The sequence below is a fragment of the Mobula birostris genome, chromosome 8 (assembly GCF_030028105.1).
Source record: "Mobula birostris isolate sMobBir1 chromosome 8, sMobBir1.hap1, whole genome shotgun sequence".
Classification (NCBI taxonomy): domain Eukaryota; kingdom Metazoa; phylum Chordata; class Chondrichthyes; order Myliobatiformes; family Myliobatidae; genus Mobula; species Mobula birostris.
The window spans coordinates 65881522-65903183 of NC_092377.1; the positions used below are offsets into that span (position 1 = coordinate 65881522).

Here is a 21662-nt window from a genome sequence, read left to right on the forward strand (position 1 = left end):
GTACCCCTCCAGTTCAGGTGTAAACCGTCCCGTCGGAACAGATCCCACCTTCCCTGGAACAAAGCCCAATTATCTAAAAACCTGAAGCCCTCCCTCCTGCACCATCCTCTCAGCCACGTATTGATCTGTATAATCCTTCTGTTCCTCGCCTCACTCGCACGTGGCACAGGTAGCAATCCTGAAATTGTTACCCTGGAGGTCCTGCCCTTCAGCTTCGCACCTAACTCCCTGAACTCACTACACAGGACCCCCTTACTCTTCCTACCCACGTCGTTGGTCCCTACATGGACCACAACATCTGGATTCTTGCCCTCCCTCTCGAGAATAACCTGCACCCGATCTGAGATGTCCTGGACCCCGGCACCAGGGAGGCAACATACCATCCGAGACTCCCGATCTTCCCCACAAAATCTCCTATCTGCCCCCCTGACTATAGAATCCCCTATCACTACCGCTGTCCTCTCTTCCCTCCTCCCCTTCTGAGTCGAGGGTCCAACCTCAGTGCCAGAGACAGGACCACTGCAACTTGTTCCTGGTAGGTTATCCCCACCAACAGTATCCAAAACGGTATACTTATTGTTGATGGGAATGGCCGCAGGGGTGCTCTGCTCTCTCTGCCTGCTCCCCCTCCATCTCCTGACAGTCACCCAGTTGCCTACCTCCCGTCTTTTCGGTGTGACTACCTCCCGATAACTCTTATCTATCTCTGTCTCTGCCTCCCGAATGATCCGTAGTTCATTCAGCTCCAGCTCCAATTCCCTAACTCGCTCTGATAGGAGCTGCAGCTGGATGCACCTTCTGCAGGTGTGGTCATCAGGGACAAACTGCGTTGACCCTGACCTCCCACATACTGCATATGGAGCACACCACTGCTCTAACTATCTCCCCCATTACCTGATCCCAGATTAATCAGAATAAATGAAAAAGTACTTACCGACCTTACCTTTTTTCCTCAGCAAGCACATACTCAGGCTCACTGATTACCTCTCACCGAAGACCCCCTTACGCCGAAGCCCACTGAGCCAAAGCCCAGCACTCTGCTCCGCGCACTCCGCTGCCTGCACCGATGCTGCCTGCACCTGAAAGTGGACCTCTTTTTAAACTCCGCGCTCGCCACTGACGTCACCCGTGCCTGCGCAGTTTTACCTTCCTCCTCAGGTAATGCCTAGGTAGTCCTGATCTTCCTTGGCCTACCTACAACGGCTGATCCTTCGATCCTCCGGTCTCCAGTCATCCGTCGACCTCGAGCACTCCTTGCTCCCGCACCGACGCTGCCAATGCCTGAATTTCCCAGCCCTGGTCCTCTCGCAGCCTCTGTACATTCACATCACTATGTGCCTTATAAAAGCCACTATCTTATTTACCTCCACGGTAAATACGATAGAGGCCAGGGCCCTACAGCAGTGTAGTGTAGCAGATAGCATGACACTCTTACAGATTGGGGCATCGAAGCTCAAAGTTCAATTCCGACATCATCTGTTAGGAATCTATACATCTTCCCCATGGAATGATGTTTAAATTGTTTTAATTTTAATAAAACATTTAACTATGTTCCATTGTTTAAAAAGGGTTCTAAGAGTAAACCTGGTAATTATCGGCCTGTGAGTTTGACGTCAGTGGTGGGTAAATTGATGGAAAGTATTCTTAGAGATGGTATATATAATTTTCTGGATAGACAGGGTCTGATTAGGAACAGTCATCATGGATTTGTGCGGGGAAGGTCATGTTTGACAAATCTTATTGAATTTTTTGATGAGGTTACTAAGAAAGTTGATGAGGGTAAAACGGTGGATATTGTCTCTATAGACTTCAGTAAGGCCCTTGATAAGGTTCCACACGGTAGGTTAGTTAGGAAGGTTCAATCGTTAGGCATTAATATGGAAGTAATAAAATGGATTCAGCAGTGGCTAGATGGGAGATGCCAGAGAGTAGTGGTGGATAACTGTCTGTCAGATTGGAGGACGGTGTGTAGCGGTGTGCGTCAGGGATCTGTACTGGGTCCAATGTTGTTTGTAATATATATTAATGATCTGGATGATGGGGTGGTAAATTCGATTAGTAAGTATGCATATGATATTAAGATAGGTGGTGTTGTGGATGATGAGGTAGGTTTTCAAAACTTGCAGAGAGATTTAGGACAGTTAGAAGAGTGGGCTAAAGATGGCAAATGGAGTTTAATGCTGAAAAACGTGAGGTGCTACATTTTGGTAGGACTAATCAAAATAGGACATACATGGTAAATGGTAGGGCATTAAACAATGCTTTAGAACAGAGGGATCTAGAAATAATGGTGCATAGTTCCCTGAAGATGGAATCTCATGTGGATAGGGTGGTGAAGAAAGCGTTTGGTTTGCTGGCCTTTATAAATCAGAGCTTTGAGCATAGGAGTTGGGATGTAATGCTGAATTTGTATAAGGCATTGGTAAGACAAAATCTGGAGTATTGTGTACAGTTCTAGCCACCGAATTATTGGAAAGATGTCAATAAAATTGAGAGAGTACAGAGGAGGTTTACTAAAATGTTGCCTGGGTTTCATCTCCTAAGTTACAGAGAAAGGTTGAACAAGTTAGGTCTTTATTCTTTGGAGCGTAGAAGGTTGAGGGGGGACTTGATAGAGGTGTTTAAAATTATGAGGGGGATTGATAGAGTTGACGTGGTTAGACTTTTTCCATTGAGAGTGGGGAAGATTCAAACAAGAGGACATGGGTTGAGAATTAGAGGACAAAAGTTTAGGGGTAACATGAGGGGGAACTTCTTTACTCAGAGAGTGGTAGCTGAGTGGAATGAGCTTCCAGCAGAAGTGGTTGAGGCAGGTTCTATGTTGTCATGCAAAGTTAAATTGGATAGATATATGGACAGGAAAGGAATGGAGGGTTATGGGCTAAGTGCAGGTCGGTGGGACTAGGACAGGGTAAGAGTTCGGCACGGACTAGAAGGGCCGAGATGGCCTGTTTCCGTGCTGTAATTGTTATATGGTTATATGGTTAGTAGATTAATTGGTCATTATAAATCATTCTGTGATTAGGCTAGAGTTAAATCAGGGCTAACTTCTCCTTATAGCACATGCACTCTAATCCAGACAACTGTTTGATAACTATTCTGAGTCCTCTCTAAAGCCTCCAGATCCTTCCTATAATGGGGAGACCAGAATTGAATGCGATACATCAAATGAAGCTCAACCAAAGTTTTATAAAGCTGCAACATTACTTCCCAATTCTTGAACTCAGTGCCTTGACTAAAGCAAGCATGCCACACAGCTTCTTTACACAGTCTGCACTGATCTCACTATCCTCCACATCATTGTCCTCAGTAAAAAACGCTGCAAGGTACTCATTTAGGATCTCACCTATATCCTTCCCCACCTCAAGTGGCCCTTCCCTCTCCCTAGTTATCCTCTTGCTCTTGATGTATGTATAGAATGCCTTGGTACTCTCATCATCCTACCCGAGGACTTTTCATGGCCCCTTCTGGCTCTCCGAATTCCCTTCTAGCTTCTTTATAATCCTCCGAGGCTCCATTTGATCTTAACTTTCTAAACCTTACATAATCTTCCCTCTTCTTACTAATTTCACTGCCTCTCTCAAACTCCAAGCTTCCCTTGCCTTACTATCTTTGCCCTTCCTTCTTACTGAAACATACCTGTCCTGTAGTCTGTGCAGGTGGCTCTGTAGCATCCACACCAGGACGACGAGGCTCAAAAGCAGTTACTTTCCCTGAGGTAGGGGTTCTCAACCTTTTTCATGCCATGGACCCCAGGTTGTGAAACCCTGCCCAAAGCCATCAGGCTGATCAACATCTCCACCCACTAACCAACTCGAACATCATTACATACATATCAGCCATTCTTCTCCACAGCCCCTCAGCACCCTTCATCCTCTCATATGCTGCCTCTTTACATTTACACTCCACACCTCATACCTACACTGACACAGTTTACATATGCCCTGTTACTACCTATTTCCTCTTGGCAAAGTCACTTTGTCGCTTTACCAGTCACCTTAGGTACAGGTACTCCCGCACCTAGTGTCTCTTCATGTACATGTAATCAGTCTACATATATAAGTTAACCTTGTGTATATGTGACCACACTGTTTTTTATGTTGCATCGGATCCAGAGCAATAACCCATCTGTTCTCCTTTACATTCGGGTACTGAAGAATGACAATAAAGAATATTGAATCTTAAACAGCCTCTTAAGTCAGATGTGGTCTTGCCCAAAAACTGCTGTTCCCAATTATCTCTCATGCTTAATATGTTCATGTTCTGCCCTGCTCCCATTTAGTATTCTCCCACTAAATCCATCCTGAAACTTAAGGAATTGTGATCACTATTCCCTAAATTTTCTCCCACTTAAAAGCCAGTCAGCAGTCCAGACTCATTATCCAACACCAACTCCAGTATGACCCCTGCTGTTATTGGACAATCCAGGAGAGTTTCTTGTATCAAAAGTTCTTCCCTGTCTAAACATCTTGCACAAAGGAGGTTCCAGTCTATACTGAGGAAACTGAAGTCACTCACAATAACCCTGTTGGTTTTAAACCTTTCCCAAATCTGCCTGCATACCTGTTCCTTAATGTCCTGGTGGCTATTGAGATGTGTAGAATAATCGCATCAGAGTGAATGTATTTTTCTTATTTCTGAGTTCTATACATATGGACCCAGAGGATGAGCCCTCCATTATGTCCCGAGTAAAGCTCTGATTGGAACTGATTAAAACCACAAATTAGTGTTGCACTGGTGTCTTTTTTTCTGTCTCTCTCTCACTTACACTCAACACTGAAACCCTGAAACACTGAATATCCACTCTTGTTTCTCTTTCCACAAAGTCTCTGTAATGGGTATAACATCACAGTTCCACGTACTGATCTTCACCCTTAACCTTAATACTTCAGGAATTAAAATAAACACACTTCACCCGTCCATCCCATTGTATCTATTATCTTGCTTCTGGCTGTCCTTCCTTGCAGACTTACTGGTCGTGACATCTCCCTTCCTCTCAATTCCCTCAGTTTCTGATATGACTCTCTGGTTCCCATCTTAAAATTTTGTGTTCCTAGTTATTAGTTCCTAGTAATCCAGACTCCAAAGAGTGTTCCATTTCTGCTGGTTTGGCAACCCAGTTACGGGGTACGTAACACAATGCAGTGTAATTTTAAATAGCTCACGCATTCTAATCTACTTAATTTTACTTGGCTGGACTGTCAACACCATTATCCCCTTAGAATTTATGGTTGTCACAAAGCAGAAAGAAATACTGAAATGCAAACTGAAAGTGGGCAAAAAAATAATTAAACAAACATGGAAGTTCAAATACTTAGGGAGCACAATAACACCTGACAGCAGGGTTAATGTTGAAATTAGGAGAAGGACTGGAACTGCTAGGTGCACGTTTGAGCAAGGCACTAAAGAATAACATAATTTCTATGAGTACGAAACTCAAGAGCGTTGCAGTGCTATATTTATACCACACTAACATATGGAAGCGAATGTTGCACAATATCAAAGCAAAATGAGTGAAGACTTGAAGCTGTAGAAATCTGGTTTTGGCAAAGAATGATGAAAATATCATGGAAAGACAGAGTAACAAATGAAGAAGTGCAGCCAAAAGCCAGAATAAGAAGAGAGCTGATATCATCAATCCAGAAATGGCAGCTGGAAATTCTGGGACGTACTGAGGAAAGAGAAGCTCTTACATTTTGCAATGATGGGAAAAAATTGATGGAAGAAGTTGCAGTCAACAGTGCATGACAATCATCCATTACATCAAGGGATGGACAGACAAAAGTTTTGGAGGGCTTAATAAAACTCCTCAGATTAAACATGGAAGACCATGATCACCCACATCATATGACACAGCAGATAATGATGATGATCCCCTCAGTACTAATCTACAAGTTTCAAAACTTGAGCCTCTATACTAACTGGATCCTTGACTTCCACACCAAGGGACCAGTCACCTCCTCCTTTCGAACGATCAACGCTGCTGCACTCAATGATGTGTGCTGAACCCACAACTCTATTCTCTCTGCACCTATGACCGTGTGGCTAGGGACAACTCAGACACCGTCTATAAATTCAACAATGACACAACTGTTGTTTGCAGAAACTCAGATGATGACGAGGAGGCACACAGGAGTGAGATAGATCAGCTGCTTGAGTGGTGTCACAACAACAATCTTGCACTCAATGTCAATAAGAGCAAGGAACCAACTGTGCACTGCAGGAAGGAGAAGTCAAGAGAACACATATCAGTCGTCATGGAGGAGTCAGCAGTGGGAAGGGTGAGCAGATTCAAGCTCTGGTGTGTCAACATTGCTGAAGATCTATCCTGGGTGTAACTTATTGATGCAAGTATGAAGAAGGCACAACAGCAACTATATTTCATTGGGAGTTTGAGATTTGATATGTCACCAAAGACTAGAAAATTTCTAAAGATATACAATGAAGAGCATTTTATTTGGTTGCATCACCATTTGGGATTGAAGCACCAACACACAGGATTGGAAGAAGCTCTAGGGTGTTGTAAACTTAGCCAGCTCCATCACGGGCACTAGCCTTCCCATGGAGAACATCTTGAATAGGCAAAGCATCAAGAAAGCTGCATCCATCATTAAGGATTCTTGCCATCCACGACATGCCCTCTGCTCATCAGTTTCTTCCCTCTGCCACTAGATTTCTGAATGGACCATGAAACCATGAAACACTACCTTACTTGTTGCCTGACATTTTTTTAAAATATATTTCTTATCATAACTTATAGTAATTCTTTATGTATTGCAGGGTACTGCTGCTGCAAAGTAACACATTTCACCGATAATAAATCTGATTCTGAATCTATCATTATTCATTTAATTTTCAAAGCTTGTTCAAGTACAGGGCTGAGAGATAGAACTTGGTACAGAGAGCATGTTCTTGGAATTTGGTATTATTTGTTACTACAAAGAGACTGAACATAAATGGTAGAGCACTAGGGAGAAATCCAAGGAGAGATTTAGGATAAAGGATGTGGAAGAATCCACTGTAGGTGATACTCTAGCAATAGAGATGTCCCCCGCTTTTCGAACGTTCACTTTAAGAAACCTCACTGTTACGAAAGGCCTACATTAGTACCCTGTTTTCGCTTTCAGGTGTTTTCACTGTTACGAAAAAAAAGCAGCGCGCGAAAAAATCAGCGCTTGATAAAAGGCAGCACGCGCCCCGAGCAGCCGCTCTCCCCCAGATTCTCGCCGGCATTGCTTAAACACGCGCCTGTGAGCAGTTTGCAAGATGAGTTCTAAGGTATCAGAAAAGCCTGAAAGAGCTCGTAAGGGTGTTACACTTAGCAGAAAACTAGACATAGTTAAGCGTTTTGATCGTGGTGAACGAAGTAAGGACTAAGTGAGTTTGGCTTGTGGAAGCTGATGAACCTGATGTTGAAGAGGTTTTGGCATCCCATGACCAAGAACTGACAGATGAAGAGCTGATGCGTTTGGAAGAAAAAAGTATAACCATCGAAACCGAATGAGTAATGATGAAGTACAACTTTAATTTTGAAAGGGTACATCAGTTTAGGAGATATTTGCAGGATGATTTGAGTCCTTACAAAGAACTGTGTGATAGAAAAATGTGCGAGGCTCAGCAGTCAAGCAAGCCTTCCACATCAGCCACAGCAGACGACGAACCTCCACCTTCGACATTGAGGCGGGCAAAGATAGAAGAAGATGAGCTGCCTGCTCTAATGGAAACAGACGACGAGATGACACCCCAGTGTCCCACCACCCCAACCCTTGGGCCACGGACAGATACGGATTCTCGGAGAATGCAACGGTAGCCAGGAGGCACACAGCACATCTTTAAGAAAAAAGCCAAAATAAACATGCTAATTAATTAGGTACCGCCGACACGCAATTGTCCGCCCAGATCAGAGACGACGCAATTGGAAATCAGCACTAATCTGGGCCGACAATTACGTGTCGGGCGGCACCTAATTAATTAGCATGTTTGTTTCGGCTTTTTTCTTAAAGATGTGCTGTGTGCCTCCCGGCAACCACTGCATTCCTGCATGCTTCGCAGCAATGTCTCGCTCGGCGGCCTGGAGGGTGGGGGCCACTGCACCACCCCAACCTGCAACGACTCAGCCTAACACACCATCATCGGTGTGCTCAGCGCTGAACCAATTCTGGTAAGTGATATTACACTGTACATACATTATTTCTACTTTATATAGGCTGTGTATTTTTACGTGTTATTTGGTATGATTTGGCAGCTTCATAGCTTAAAGGTTACTGGAAAGAGTGTTCTTGCCAACAGCGCTTGCGTGAGATTTTCTGCCGATGGCGCTTGCGTGAGATTTTCACTACCGAGAACAGTTCAGTAATGATTGTGGAAAAGTATTTCTGCTTTATATAGGCTGTGAATTTATCATATCAGTCCTGCTTTTACTATATGTTACTGTTATTTTAGGTTTTATGTATTATTTGGCATGATTTGGTAGGTTATTTTTGGGTCTGCGAATGCTCACAAAATTTTCCCATATAAATAAATGGTAATTGCTTCTTCGCTTTACGACATTTCGGCTTACGAACCATTTCATAGGAACGCTCTGTAGCTGAAATGATATCTGAATATTAGGACTTCAGTTATTTGGTAAGGACTACTTGGTTCCATTCAGGCCGGAAGTTTCCCTGAATTACAACTGTGATTGTACTTCAGAAATTCCTCACCAAAGATATCCTTGATTTGTCAACTTGTTATGTAAATACAGATTCTCTTTCAATGTTTGAAGATTAAATCAACAACAGTATTACAATTGAAAAAAGGAACAGTTTAACTACCACCAGAGTTTCAGATGTGTGCATCCCTGGGAGAATAGATTAAACAAATGTGTGACAATAGTCTGTGATGCAGCCATGAAACTGGGCTTTTGACGACAAGTTACAGTTATTACATCCAGAATGATTGCTTATAATCAAACAGATTGTCAGCATGTACAATTAAGCTCCGTTCTGCCCCAACTCCCTATAAACTGACATGATAAATAGAAACATAGAAAATAGGTGGAGTAGGCCATTCGGCCCTTCGAGCCTGCACCGCCATTCAGTATGATCATGGCTGATCATCCAACTCAGAACCCTGTACCTGCCTTCTCTCCATACCCCCTGATCCCTTTAGCCACAAGGGCCATAAATGGAAATATTATGCATTTCATTCTCCTCCAATTTTGTGATCTGATAGAATAATAGCTCCATAAGGTAACCTAAGCAATGAACAATCTTGAGTGATTGGAAGAAAATCAGAAGTTTAGATTTAGTGGGAGTTAGACTGCTCAGGGTCCTCTTTCTGTTTTGCAAAACCAAAAGCAACCAGGATCATTATTTCACATACAAGACAAAATCTGCAGATGCTGTAAGCCCAAGCAACACATACAAAATGCTGGAGGAACTCAGCAGGCCAGGCAGCATCTATAGAAACAGTTGACGTTTCGGACTGAGGCCCTTTGTACTTCCTTATCACTGGATCCTATAATGGCACCATTTATATTAGTTTTAGATTTACAAGTGTTCCATAATAGGTCATTTTATGCATTTAAATCTGTTTTAATCTTGACAAGATATTTTTAATGAAGCAGATTCATTGATTCATAGTAATTAGAAAACTGAGTGCATATCTGCAACATCTGGCATAGGGTAACCTAATATAACAACACAGGAATTAAAGTGTTTTGTTTTCATACTTTAAGATTCCTTGACAAATATTGTGAAAACACATCTGAAATCATTGCTGTATTTAAAAAAATAAAAATTGCACTAAAAGCATACTTAAAAATTTGAGGATGAAACTGAATATGAAAAGGAAGTTACTTAACCTACAAGTCAATAACCAGTCTCAGAAAAAACAGTACTGTAGCTCAATTGCTGAGAATCAGCAAGGCATCCTTTGAGCCAGTGACACAAGTTAGCATTCAGAATTCATCTCCAATATTCTTTCATCATTCAGAATATTTAAAGTACAAATCTCAGGACTGATAACATAATCGTCAAGTTAACAATATAACATCACATTACCATACAGAGCTTACCATTTTCCCATTCATTTTGTAATTCTTTTGGAAAAGCCCTTTCCATTTTATAGGTCAGAATGTCTCCATGCACAATGCGCATTTTCCCAGGTGCTGCTTCAGCCAGCAACTACAGAAACAAAACGGTCCTTTGTCAATCTATTCCAAAATAACTTACATCGCAAAACCTGAAGTAAGCATTACAACCTCAATATAACTTGACTAGCCTAACAGGAAGAGAAGGAAGTCCTTCTAAAGTACTGCACACCTGAACAAAATTTAACATTCACGTTGTTTTCCATAGTTGTTAGCTACAGAATTTTGTGTAAATATACTGGAAGAATCAGAATATTGCCCATATATTTAATAGTTGGATCAGCTTGGTCAGAAGACTTAATATTTATCCAAAGTTAGTAATACTTTAGCAAATACTAATATATCCGGTGGGCACTGTTAAGTTTCTTATTTATTCCATCTGTTTCTGGTTCAGGCAACACCTCCCAGTTTGGATTTCCATTATTATTTAAACTGGCTATCACTGAGTTAACTACTCAATCTTAGAAGGGATTTGTGCTGATAGTTTTATCAAGTTTCATTTGGAAGTTTCTATATCATCGACACAGCATTGCTTCTTTCATATTAATTCATTTTATTACAAGTCATTTAAAAGTTGCATGTTACCTCTAAGCCAGGAAGAAATCTGGTATCCTTCTCCACCACAAGCAGCTCTGCAACACCAGAATTGAGAATTGATCGAGTGATGCCTCCTGGTCCTGGGCCCACTTCACAGACGTACGAGTTCCTTAAATTGCCAGCTTGCCGAACTATTTTATCTGAAAGGGACATTTTGGTGTTGATCAAAATAATATTCATATTTAATCCCCATGTTATAATATGAATATTATTAAACAACTAATTAAGTAAAACTTGCATGGATGTAACTTTTACATTGTCACTCAATCCAATCTTTTATTATCTTTTATAGCTGAGCTGTGTAATACATCAGCACAAGATCACACAAAAAAATACATACAAGCAAATTTGAAAACTATTTTTTATCTGGTCAAGGTCAACTTTAGATGTTATGTTTCTATTCTAAGACATTAAATGAAAAGAGTTGTGCCGATGCAGAGGTTCATTTATTGATACTCCGAAGGTTTTTTTTTTGGCTTCAGAATTTGCTCACCACATATCAGCAACTTTAACACTATTTACTTAACCTTATTAATACAACACACATCAATTTGTAGAAAAGAAGAAAAATAACTTCTATGCAAGTTGCAAGCTCCACAATGAGACTTAGGAAAGCAGCAGTTTATTCTCACTCTTCCCCTCCATCACATTATTTTCAAAGATTTGACAGAACTACATACTATACGTAAATTAAACTCAGCAACTTGAGGCTCATGCTTACTTTTGCAAATACATTCTAACAAAACATAATTAATAAAGAAATACCAATCAAAAATTGCAATCTTTAATGGACCAAATTTCAACTCTCAAAGAGTAAAAAATCTAAATTTTTACTTTGTATTTTTTTGACCATTAATCCAATTTCTAAAAATTCTCTTCGTTATCAGACTTTGCTTCAGCCTCCACCTTTATCAGTACCATTCCTTTCCTAAGTCAATCTTTAAATAATAAAACACAGTTGGTATCATGCAACACCAGATTCCCAATTATCAGGCTGCATAACCAACATCTTACCAGAAACAACACAACTGCATGATGAGAGAAAACATCTAACTAATGAGGTAAACTACAATACCCACTCCTTCAAGATTTGGTCTTTGTGACACATGCAATTTAGAGAAAGTTAGCTTTATTTACCTATCTCCAAACAAAAATTACACAGCACAGAAGAAAATTTGCTCACTTCTATCTAGATCCAAAAAGCAAAGAAGCAACTTTCCACCCCCAGAAAACAACATCTTACTAAACAAGATCAAGCACAAGACACAATTAATATCCCTCATAATGAACATCTGTTTTGTAATTAAAATTGAGCTTTCAAGTCTGCATTGCTCATTCCTGCTAACCAAGAAAACAGGAACATAGAAACATAGAAAACCTACAGCATAATACAGGCCCCTCGGCCCACAATGCTGTGCCAAACATGTACCTATTTTAGAAATTACCTAGAGTTAGCTATAGCCCTCCATTCATAGTACCTATCCAGGAGTCTCTTAAAAGACCCTATCGTATCTGCCTCCACCACCAACGCCAGCAGCCCATTCCACACACTCACCACCCTCTGCATAAAAAACTTACCCCTGACATCTTCTCTATACCTACTTCCAAGCACCTTAAAACTGTGCCCTCTCATGTTAGCCATTTCAGCCCTGGGAAAAAGCCTCTGACTATCCACACGATCAATGCCTCTCATCATCTTATACACCTCTATCAGGTCACCTCTCATCTTCCGTCGCTCCAACGAGAAAAGGCCAAGTTCACTCAACCTATTCTCATTGGCATGCTCCCCAATACAGGCAACATCCTTGTAAATCTCCTCTGCACCCTTTCTGTAGTTTCCATATCCTTCCTGTAGTGAGGTGACCAGAATTGAGCACAGTACTCCAAGTGGGATCTGACCAGGGTCCTATATAGCTGTAACATTACCTCTCGGCTCTTAAGCTCAATCCCACGGATGATGAAGGCCAATGCACCATATGCCTTCTTAACCACAGAGTCAACATGCACAGCGGCTTTGAATGTCCTATGGACTTGCACCCCAAGATCCCTCTGATCTTCCACACTGCCAAGAGTCTTACCATTAATACTATATTCTACCATCATATTTGACCTACCAAAATGAACCACCTCACACTTACCTGGGTTGAACTCCATCTGCCACTTCTCAGCCCAGTTCTGCATCCTACTGATGTCCCGCTGTAACCTCTGACAGCCCTCCACACTATCCACAACACCCCCAACCTTTGTATCATCAGCAAATTTACTAACCCATCTCTGCATTTCCTCATCCAGGTCATTTATAAAAATCACGAACAGATCCCTGAGGCACACCACCAGTCTATGCAGAATATGACACATCTATAACCATTCTCTGTCTTCTGTGAGCAAGTCAATTCTGATTCACAGAGCAAGGTTCCCTTGGATCCCATGCCTCCTTACTTTTCTCAATGAGCCTTGCTGAAATCCATGTACACTACATCTACTGCTCTACCTTCATCAATGTGTTTAGTCACATCCTCAAAAAATTCAATCAGGCTCATAAGGCATGACCTGCCTTTGACAAAGCCATGCTGACTATTCCTAATCATATTATGCCTCTCCAAATGTTCATAAATCCTGCCTCTCAGGATCTTCTCCATCAACTTACCAACCACTGAAATGGCATTAAAAAATTTCCAATACTAATAGCATTAGGCAGTATTCTGGTACCATACAAATATCTCTGGCCAGTGTCCTACAATTTCATACCCAGCTTCCCACAATGTCTTAGGATACACACCTGACCAGCCCCAGGATTTGTCCATGTAATAATGCTTTAATACCAGCAACACCTACCCTTCTGTAATATGAATATGTTCCAAGGCATCAATATTCATATCACTTAATTCCTGATCTCCACTGTAAAATGTGACCAGCAGTACATTTTTAACTTCCATGTAGTAATGTGCATAAACTGAAGTGAGAATCATGTTGAATATCAAAAGGACAGGGCAAAAGAGAGATTTGATTGGATTATCCCACAGTCTGCACTTAAACTCCATGTGCTCCTGACAGAGAGACTCAAGAAGTGCCCAAATGCTTCTCTGTCCATCTCAACAGAATCAGTTCAAGGATTCCATTTTTCATATTTTGTTTATATTTTTCCAAGACATCTTTGAGAAGATTATTAAAACAGTTTCTCAGTCTTCTTTAGAATGCTTGTCACATTAGAGCTAACAGTGCTTGTTTTGGGAGAGAGGTATCAGACGTGTGGACAGAATGGGCTACCTATTGAAGCTGGCAGAGCTTATGCTCGTAGCTTCAAATCTGAGGACAATCACCTGGGAAAGAGCACCAATGCCAATTCACCTATTCCACTGGTGGATTTGAAGGATTTTGTGAAATCATTGAGGCTGCTTCTTCAAGGCACTTCTGTAAGAGGTCCTTGACCCTGAAACATACAGAAAGGTGGGAGATCACTGCACTTCAGAAAGTTATATGGTCAGGGATGGCATTCAGTCTGAATCTCCAAACATTCTTTTCCACAGACAACCAAAGTTTGCATTAGTGTACTGGATGATATCTTAGCACCATGTTCAGAAATTCACAGCCATATGTACGAGTCTGAACTCCGGGGAAGAAACGCTTTGGTGGAGAGTTGTTGTGTTTGGAGCAGAGTCATTGTGAGAGTGAAAAGTGCAAGCTTTGATCGAACCCAAAAGGGAGTGGGTAGTTGATAACGCTGTGCATTTCGAAGGTGACTGACATTTCACAATCCAAACGTGGATTTTTGGCACCCGCTGTGGTAAACCCCTGCAAAGTCTTTGGTTGTGTGGTGACCAGTCCTTCAAAAGGGACTTCTCCTGTCAGTTACGTTGTGAACTCTCGCTCTTTGTTGCACTTTTTGGACTCTTCGTGGACTCCTCAGAACAGTACGTATGCTGGCTGGGATTTGCAGCAACCACTGATTAGTTTACCCAGCGTCTGAACTTCAGGGAGTTTTGGAAAGGTACTGTTTGACTGTAAACTTCTGTGACTCTTATTTGCCTCTGCAAGATAGCTTCTTCGCTGCATTGTTCGTCTTCAAGATCGCTACTCCGCTGTTCTGTTTTTCTCCGAGATCACCTTCGGAAAGGTACGGTGGCCGCTTTGTGAGATCAGCATTCGAAAGGTATGGTGTGTCCCTGCCAGACCACCTTTGGTAAGGTATGGTGGCCAATTTTTGGCGTATCTCTGCGAGACTCGCTTCTTCGCTCTATTTTGAATCTCCATCTTCAAAATTGTCTCTTCGCTACACTTCAAATCTAAAAGTCTTCTCTCAATTACCCCGTGAATCCCTAAAACTTTCTGAACTGACATTCTGAGACTGTGCTTCAGTTAGGAATTGTTTCTGAGTTTAACCATTTGGGAGCAATAGACGCATAGCACTGCTAACATTGTTTTAAGTTAGTCGTTTGTTTAACTTTCTATGTTCCTGCTTAAGTGTTAATAAATTTTGTTGTTTATTCATAATATCCCGACTCCGTCCCATATTCTGCTGCTGCTCGGTTCGTAATGTCAGGTGAAGCTGGAATATGCAGCAGAAATAATGGACCACCATCTGCAGAAAGAATTCTATCTCTGTTGTAAAGACAGGAGTTGTGCCTTTAAATTTATGAATAGCACAGTGGTTTGCTTTATACTCAAACTACATTTGAGAATCTGAATTTAATTAGTGGAAACAAATCTGACGCAGCATGGTACCTGGACAGATGGGTGGAAACATTTTTCTGCTGCTTATGTTGTAAAACTGGACACACGAGATTTATAATGGAAAAAAGACAATAGTGGAACAACACACATCAAAGTTGCTGGTGAACGCAGCAGGCCAAGCAGCATCTGTAGGAAGAGGTGCAGTCAACGTTTCAGGCCGAGACCCTTCGTCAGGACTAACTGAAGGAAGAGTGAGTAAGGGATTTGAAAGTTGGAGGGGGAAGGGGAGATCCAAAATGATAGGAGAAGACAGGAGGGGGAGGGATGGAGCCAAGAGCTGGACAGGTGATTGGCAAAAGGGGATACGAGAGGATCATGGGACAGGAGGTCCGGGAAGAAGACGGGGGGGGGGGGGACCCAGAGGATGGGCAAGAGGTATATTCAGAGGGACAGAGGGAGAAAAAGGAGAGTGAGAGAAAGAATGTGTGCATAAAAATAAGTAACAGATGGGGTACGAGGGGGAGGTGGGGCCTAGCGGAAGTTAGAGAAGTCGATGTTCATGCCATCAGGTTGGAGGCTACCCAGACGGAATATAAGGTGTTGTTCCTCCAACCTGAGTGTGGCTTCATCTTTACAGCAGAGGAGGCCGTGGATAGACATGTCAGAATGGGATTGGGATGTGGAATTAAAATGTGTGGCCACTGGGAGATCCTGCTTTCTCTGGCGGACAGAGCGTAGATGTTCAGCAAAGCGGTCTCCCAGTCTGCGTCGGGTCTCGCCAATATATAAAAATAGTGGAACAAAGTAGACTTAAGTGAAATCCAAGGAAAACCAGAAATCTACTCTTAATATGCATATTTATCACCTGTCTTTTGACTCAGACATTCAAATTTAAAATAGAGCAAAATAAATCATTCAATTATCCTCCATCATTAATACCACTTAGTAAATCTTCAAATTTTACAGTTATAAAAATGTAATCTGAATCAATAAAACTTTTTACATGTGGACATAGAATATAACTTCAGGAAAACAATTCATTTCTCATTTTTAAAAAAATCCTAATAAATAAAAATACTGAAATTTTAAGATATTTTCCCAATTCAGTTAAACATTTGCTGATATAAACTTTCACCATGCTTGTCTGATTTCACGATGGATAATACCTGACAAAACAAAATGTAATGAAGCCATTGTTCTAAAACAGAAAATGATAAATCATATCTACAGAAATACTCTTGACATGAAACATATGAATTTTTAAATAATTTAGATTCAGCTGACATTATTCAAAGAGAACCTATATATATATCCGTGTTATGCCAGTCAACAATTCTAGCAGCAACCAATCATATGTAGCACTCAAATTCAATGACTTATTCATTCCACTAACGTGAAAAATCAAATTCATGGAAAAATAAGCATGAATTTCATTCAGGACAGAAACTTCATGAGATATCTTCAACAGGTGGTTTCCTCAAAGAACTAATTTGTTATTTGTCTCAGACAACTAATGAAGGTTGCAACAACTCCATAAAATTTCACTCAAGCCATTTGAATTGCTTATCAACAGATTGCTTTGAGATACAGTGCCATTGACATTTAAGGAGAATCGTAAAACCAATCAAGTTGCTATAAATCAGTACATATTAAGTCCTTTTGCAATTTCACTTTTGAATGTTTACACACATATTCATTATTACCTCCACAAATTACCTCAGGTGCAATATCACTGAACAAATTAATTTATCAAAATACAATGTCTCCATTGTAGACATAAGAGAGCAGAAAGATGAACATCCCTGGGCTGTTAAGGGAGATAACTTAAAACTAAAATTTAAAACCCATGCTTACCTGTCAATCTTAAATCCAACAGGAAATTCTGAGAAAGCTGCTTTTCTGCTCTCAAATTATACAATTTGATAATTTCTCCAATAGTAGGAAGAGGAGGCAAACGGAAAGAAAGGATTTTTCGTCCTGCAGCCATTGTCCAATATCCTTATCTCTAGATTAATGAAAAACAAGGAAATCTTACTAAATTCAAAATTCCACTAGAATGCTTTCAGTTACAGTCTCTAAGCCAATGTTTAGCATCTAAGTTTGGGCCAAACTCACAGACCTGGAGATTATATAATTAAAAACCAGGTACTGCTGAGGTAAAAGATCAGCCACAATCTAATTGACCAGCAGGTTAGGTAGAAGGGACCTACTCCTTCCCGATTCTAAAACTGTTTCCAACCTTGGATATTACCAGTTTTTCTCTTTCAACAGATGCTGCTTAACACACATACTAAAAATAACATAACATTTTTATTCTTTTCCATACCATAGTCACATTTCCTGGGAAATGGACCTGCACACTAGTGCTCATTTTGTGATAGTTAATGGAGCAGAAACAAACCACAGCTTTTCCCAGTAAATTATCCTGGTACCAACATTCCTCGAGATGTGCTCATTACAGTTGTTGCTTTAAAGGTTCACGAGAAGGATCCCAGAAATGACTGACTTTAGATATGAGCAACACACATCAAAGTTGCTGATGAACGCAGCAGGCCAGGCAGCATCTCTAGGAAGAGGTACAGTCGACGTTTCAGGCCCAGACCCTTTGTCAGGACTAACTGAAGGAACCTTCAGGGTCTGGGCCTGGGCCTGAAACGTTGACTATACCTCTTCCTAGAGATGCTGCCTGGCCTGCTGCGTTCACCAGCAACTTTGATGTGTGTTGCTTGAATTTCCAGAATCTGCAGAATTCCTGTTGTTTGTGACTTTAGATATGAGCAGCATTTGATGGTTCTGGGCCTGCCTTGGGAGTTCAGAGGATGGTTGGGGGTGCGGAGGGGGAAGCAGGGATGCCTTCATATTTAAACCTACCAAATGCTGAAAATCCTAGACAGAGTGGATGCTTCCATTAGTAAGAGAATCTGGGATCAGAGGAGTCTCAGAATAAAGACGCTTCCCTTTAAAACTGAGATGAGACTATCTTCAGCCAATGGTTGGTTGAGATGTGGAATTTGTTGCTAGAGGGTGTTGTATGCTGTCATTCGGTTTATTAGTGATAGAGATCGATATATTCTTGATTGCTAAGTTGCTTCAGGGTTATCGGAGGAAGACAGGAGTATGGGGTTGGGAAATAAAATCAGACATGATTTGATGATGGAGAGGACTCAATGGGCCAAATGGCCTAATTCTGCTCCTGTATTTTATGGTCTTACATTCAGAGCGATTGAAATTTCACAACTGATAACAGCCCCTCGCGAGAGACGGGAATCATCTGGGAAAAGAACAAAATGCATTCAAAAGAATTCAATGACTACTTAATGTGCACACATTCCAAATAATTGAACTAAATAGGCAGTAAAAATGTATGCTAGAAAATTAAGAAAATAAACTTTGTTGGAAATGACATCACTATTTTCTTTATAATTTACACATCAAAATCGAGTTTTATTGTCATGTACAAAAGTACGCGCACAGGTGCAATGAAAAATCTACCTGCAGCAACTTCACAGTCACAGAGCATCATAAGCAGCATTCATAAGAAAAACAAATTAAGCATAAATTATAAACTTTGTTAACAAGAACAAAAAGTCTATTTTAGTGTAAAATAATCGAAGTGTTCAGAGTTTTGCAGGGTGATTCAATAACTGAATGGCTGAAGGAAAGTAGTTGTTCTTGAACCTGGTGGTGTGAGACTTCTGTACATCCTCCCCAAAGGCAGCTATGAAAAGAGTGCATGCCACAGCAGACCATGGTCTAACTCAGTCAGGATACATTCAACAGTACATCTGTGAACATTTGTTAATATTGCATCTATGTGCTGGGCCCACGACATCAGTTAACAGCCAGGAACTTAAAGCTGCTGACTCTCTACACCACCAACCGCAACATCCCCCCCCCCACCCAAATTTTCTATATCAAATTGTTCCTTGAAGGGTATTCAAGTAACACAATGCCACATACGAGCAATCTTCTTCTTGAGCTACAAGAAACAATATTTGGAAATTAATGTATCAAGAACAGCCAAGTTTAGTTTTGAAGAGATATTGAGGCCTTGGTTAGTAAAAAGGAGGTGCATAGCAAGTAGGAACAAATGAGGTGCTTAAGGAGTATAAGAAATTCAAGAGAACACTTAAGAAGTAAATCAGGAGGGCTAAAAGAAAGCATTAAGTTGCTCTCGTAGACAAGGTGAAAAGAATCCTAAGGGATTCTACAGGTACGTCAAGACCAAAAGGAACAAAATTGATCCTCTGGAAGATTAGATTGGTAATCCATGCATAGAGCCAAAAGAGATGTGGGAGATCTTAAATGAATTTTTTGCATGGACGTGTTTGGAAGACGAACACAGTCTATAGAAGTGAGGCAAACTAGCATTGAGGTCATGAATCCTATACAGATATCAGAGGAGGAGGTGCTTGCCCTCTTGAGGCAAATTAGGGTGGATAAATCCACAGGGCCTGACAAGGTGTTCTCTCATACCCTGTGGAAGGTTAAGTGCAGAAATTGCCAGGGCCCTAGCAGATATATTGAAATCATCTGTAGAGACAGGGAGGTACCAGAGGATTGGATGAAAAAATGCAATGTTGTTCCGCTATTTAAAAAAGGCTCGAAACAAAAGCCAGGAAGTCATAGGCCAGTGAGTCTGACATCAGTTGTGGGAAAGTTATTGGTATGTGTTCCAGGAGACTAGATATACAAGTATTTGGTTAGACATGAACCAATTAAGGATAGTTAGCATGGCTTCATGCGTGGTAGGTCATGTCTAACCAATCATGTAGGAAGTTACCAGGAAAGTTGATGAAGGCAAGGCAGTGGATGTGGTCTACATAGACTTAAGCAAGGCATTTGACAAGGTCAAACCTGGGAGGTTGATCAATTAGGTTCAGTCGTTCGGCATTCAAGATGAAGTTGGAAAATTGAATTAGACATTGGCTTTGTGGGAGAAGCCAGAGAGTGGTAGTAAATAGTTCCCTCTCTGACTGGAGGCCTGGGACTAGTGGAGTGCCACAGGGATGGGTGATGGGTCCATTGTTGTTTGTTGTCTATATCAATGATCTGGATATTAATGTGGTAAACTGGATCAGCAACTCCACAGGTGACACTAAGATTGGGGAGTAGTGGACAACAAGGAAGACTATCAGAACTTGCAGCAGGATTTGGACCAGCTGGAAAAATGGCAGGTGGAATTAAATGCAGTCAAGTGAGAACAGGGTAGGTCTAACACAGTGAACAGTAGGGCACTGGGGATTGTGGTAGAACAAAGGGATCTGGGAATACAGGTCCATAATTCATTAAAAGTGGCATCACAGGTAAATACAGTTATAAAGATAGCTTTTGACAAACTGGGCTTTATAAATCCAAGTATTGAGTACAGGATATGGGACATTATGCTGAAGTGGTACAAGATGTTAGTGAGGCCAAATTTGGGGTATCGCGTGCAGTTGTGGTCACCTGCTGACAGGAAAGATGTAAACAAAGTTGAGAGAGTACAGAGAAAATTTACAAGGATAGTGCTGAGACTAGAGGACCAGAGTTATAAGGAAAGACTGAATACATTATGACTTACTCATTAGAACAAGGAGGTTTGACCGAGGCATACAAAATTATGAGGGGTATAGAATATAGAACAAGCAGGCTTTTTCCACTGAGATTGGGTGTGATTACAACTAGAGGTCATGAGTTAAGGGTGAAAGAAGAAAAGTTTAAGGGGAACACGAGGAAAAACTTCTTCACTCAGAGGGTCGTCAGAGTGTGGAATGAACTGCCATTGCAAATGGTGCAGGTGAATTCAGTTTCAAAGTTTAAGAGAAGTTTGGATAGGTACATGGATGATGGGGGTATGAATGGCTACAGTCCCGATGCAGGTCGATGGGAGTAGACAGTTTAAATGGTTCGGCAAGGACAACACGAGCAGAAGGACCTGTTTCTGTGTTGTAATTATATATAACTCTATAACAAAGGTAGAAAGGAGTTAACTTCTTTACTAAAACATTCCTTATGAACCACAAGTAAATAGATTGGAGAAGATAATCTGCAGTTGCAGAGATGCTGTTTGGCAGATTATTCCCATTATGGAATGGATAGATTTTGAATTTTCAGTGCACACCTACAATGGAATATGCTGTTAACCTCATCATAATTTTCACAACAAATGCAGCCCATCATTTCTGGATTAGGGTTGTGATTAGGTTGTGCAGAAAGTACTTCAGTGAACACTGCCAGGAAGATTGGTGTCACTTGATTCCTTTCATCATCAGGTTGATGA

At 41.1% G+C, this 21662-nt stretch overlaps 1 protein-coding gene across 5 annotated transcripts in view; it reads right to left on the bottom strand.

Annotated features, from left to right (window-relative positions):
* tfb1m (transcription factor B1, mitochondrial) overlaps window positions 1–21662 on the bottom strand; it is a 67793-nt gene that overhangs the window by 42421 nt on the left and 3710 nt on the right. For 3 of the 5 annotated variants that reach the window (XM_072265347.1, XM_072265350.1, XM_072265346.1), the window contains exons 2-4: window positions 17255–17405; window positions 10718–10869; window positions 10058–10166 (exon numbers count right to left, since the gene is read on the bottom strand). In XM_072265347.1, coding sequence (XP_072121448.1) covers window positions 10058–10166; window positions 10718–10869; window positions 17255–17387 — 394 coding nt within the window. In that variant the 5' untranslated portion in view covers window positions 17388–17405. The other 2 variants (XM_072265349.1, XM_072265348.1) reach the window with 2 other exon arrangements.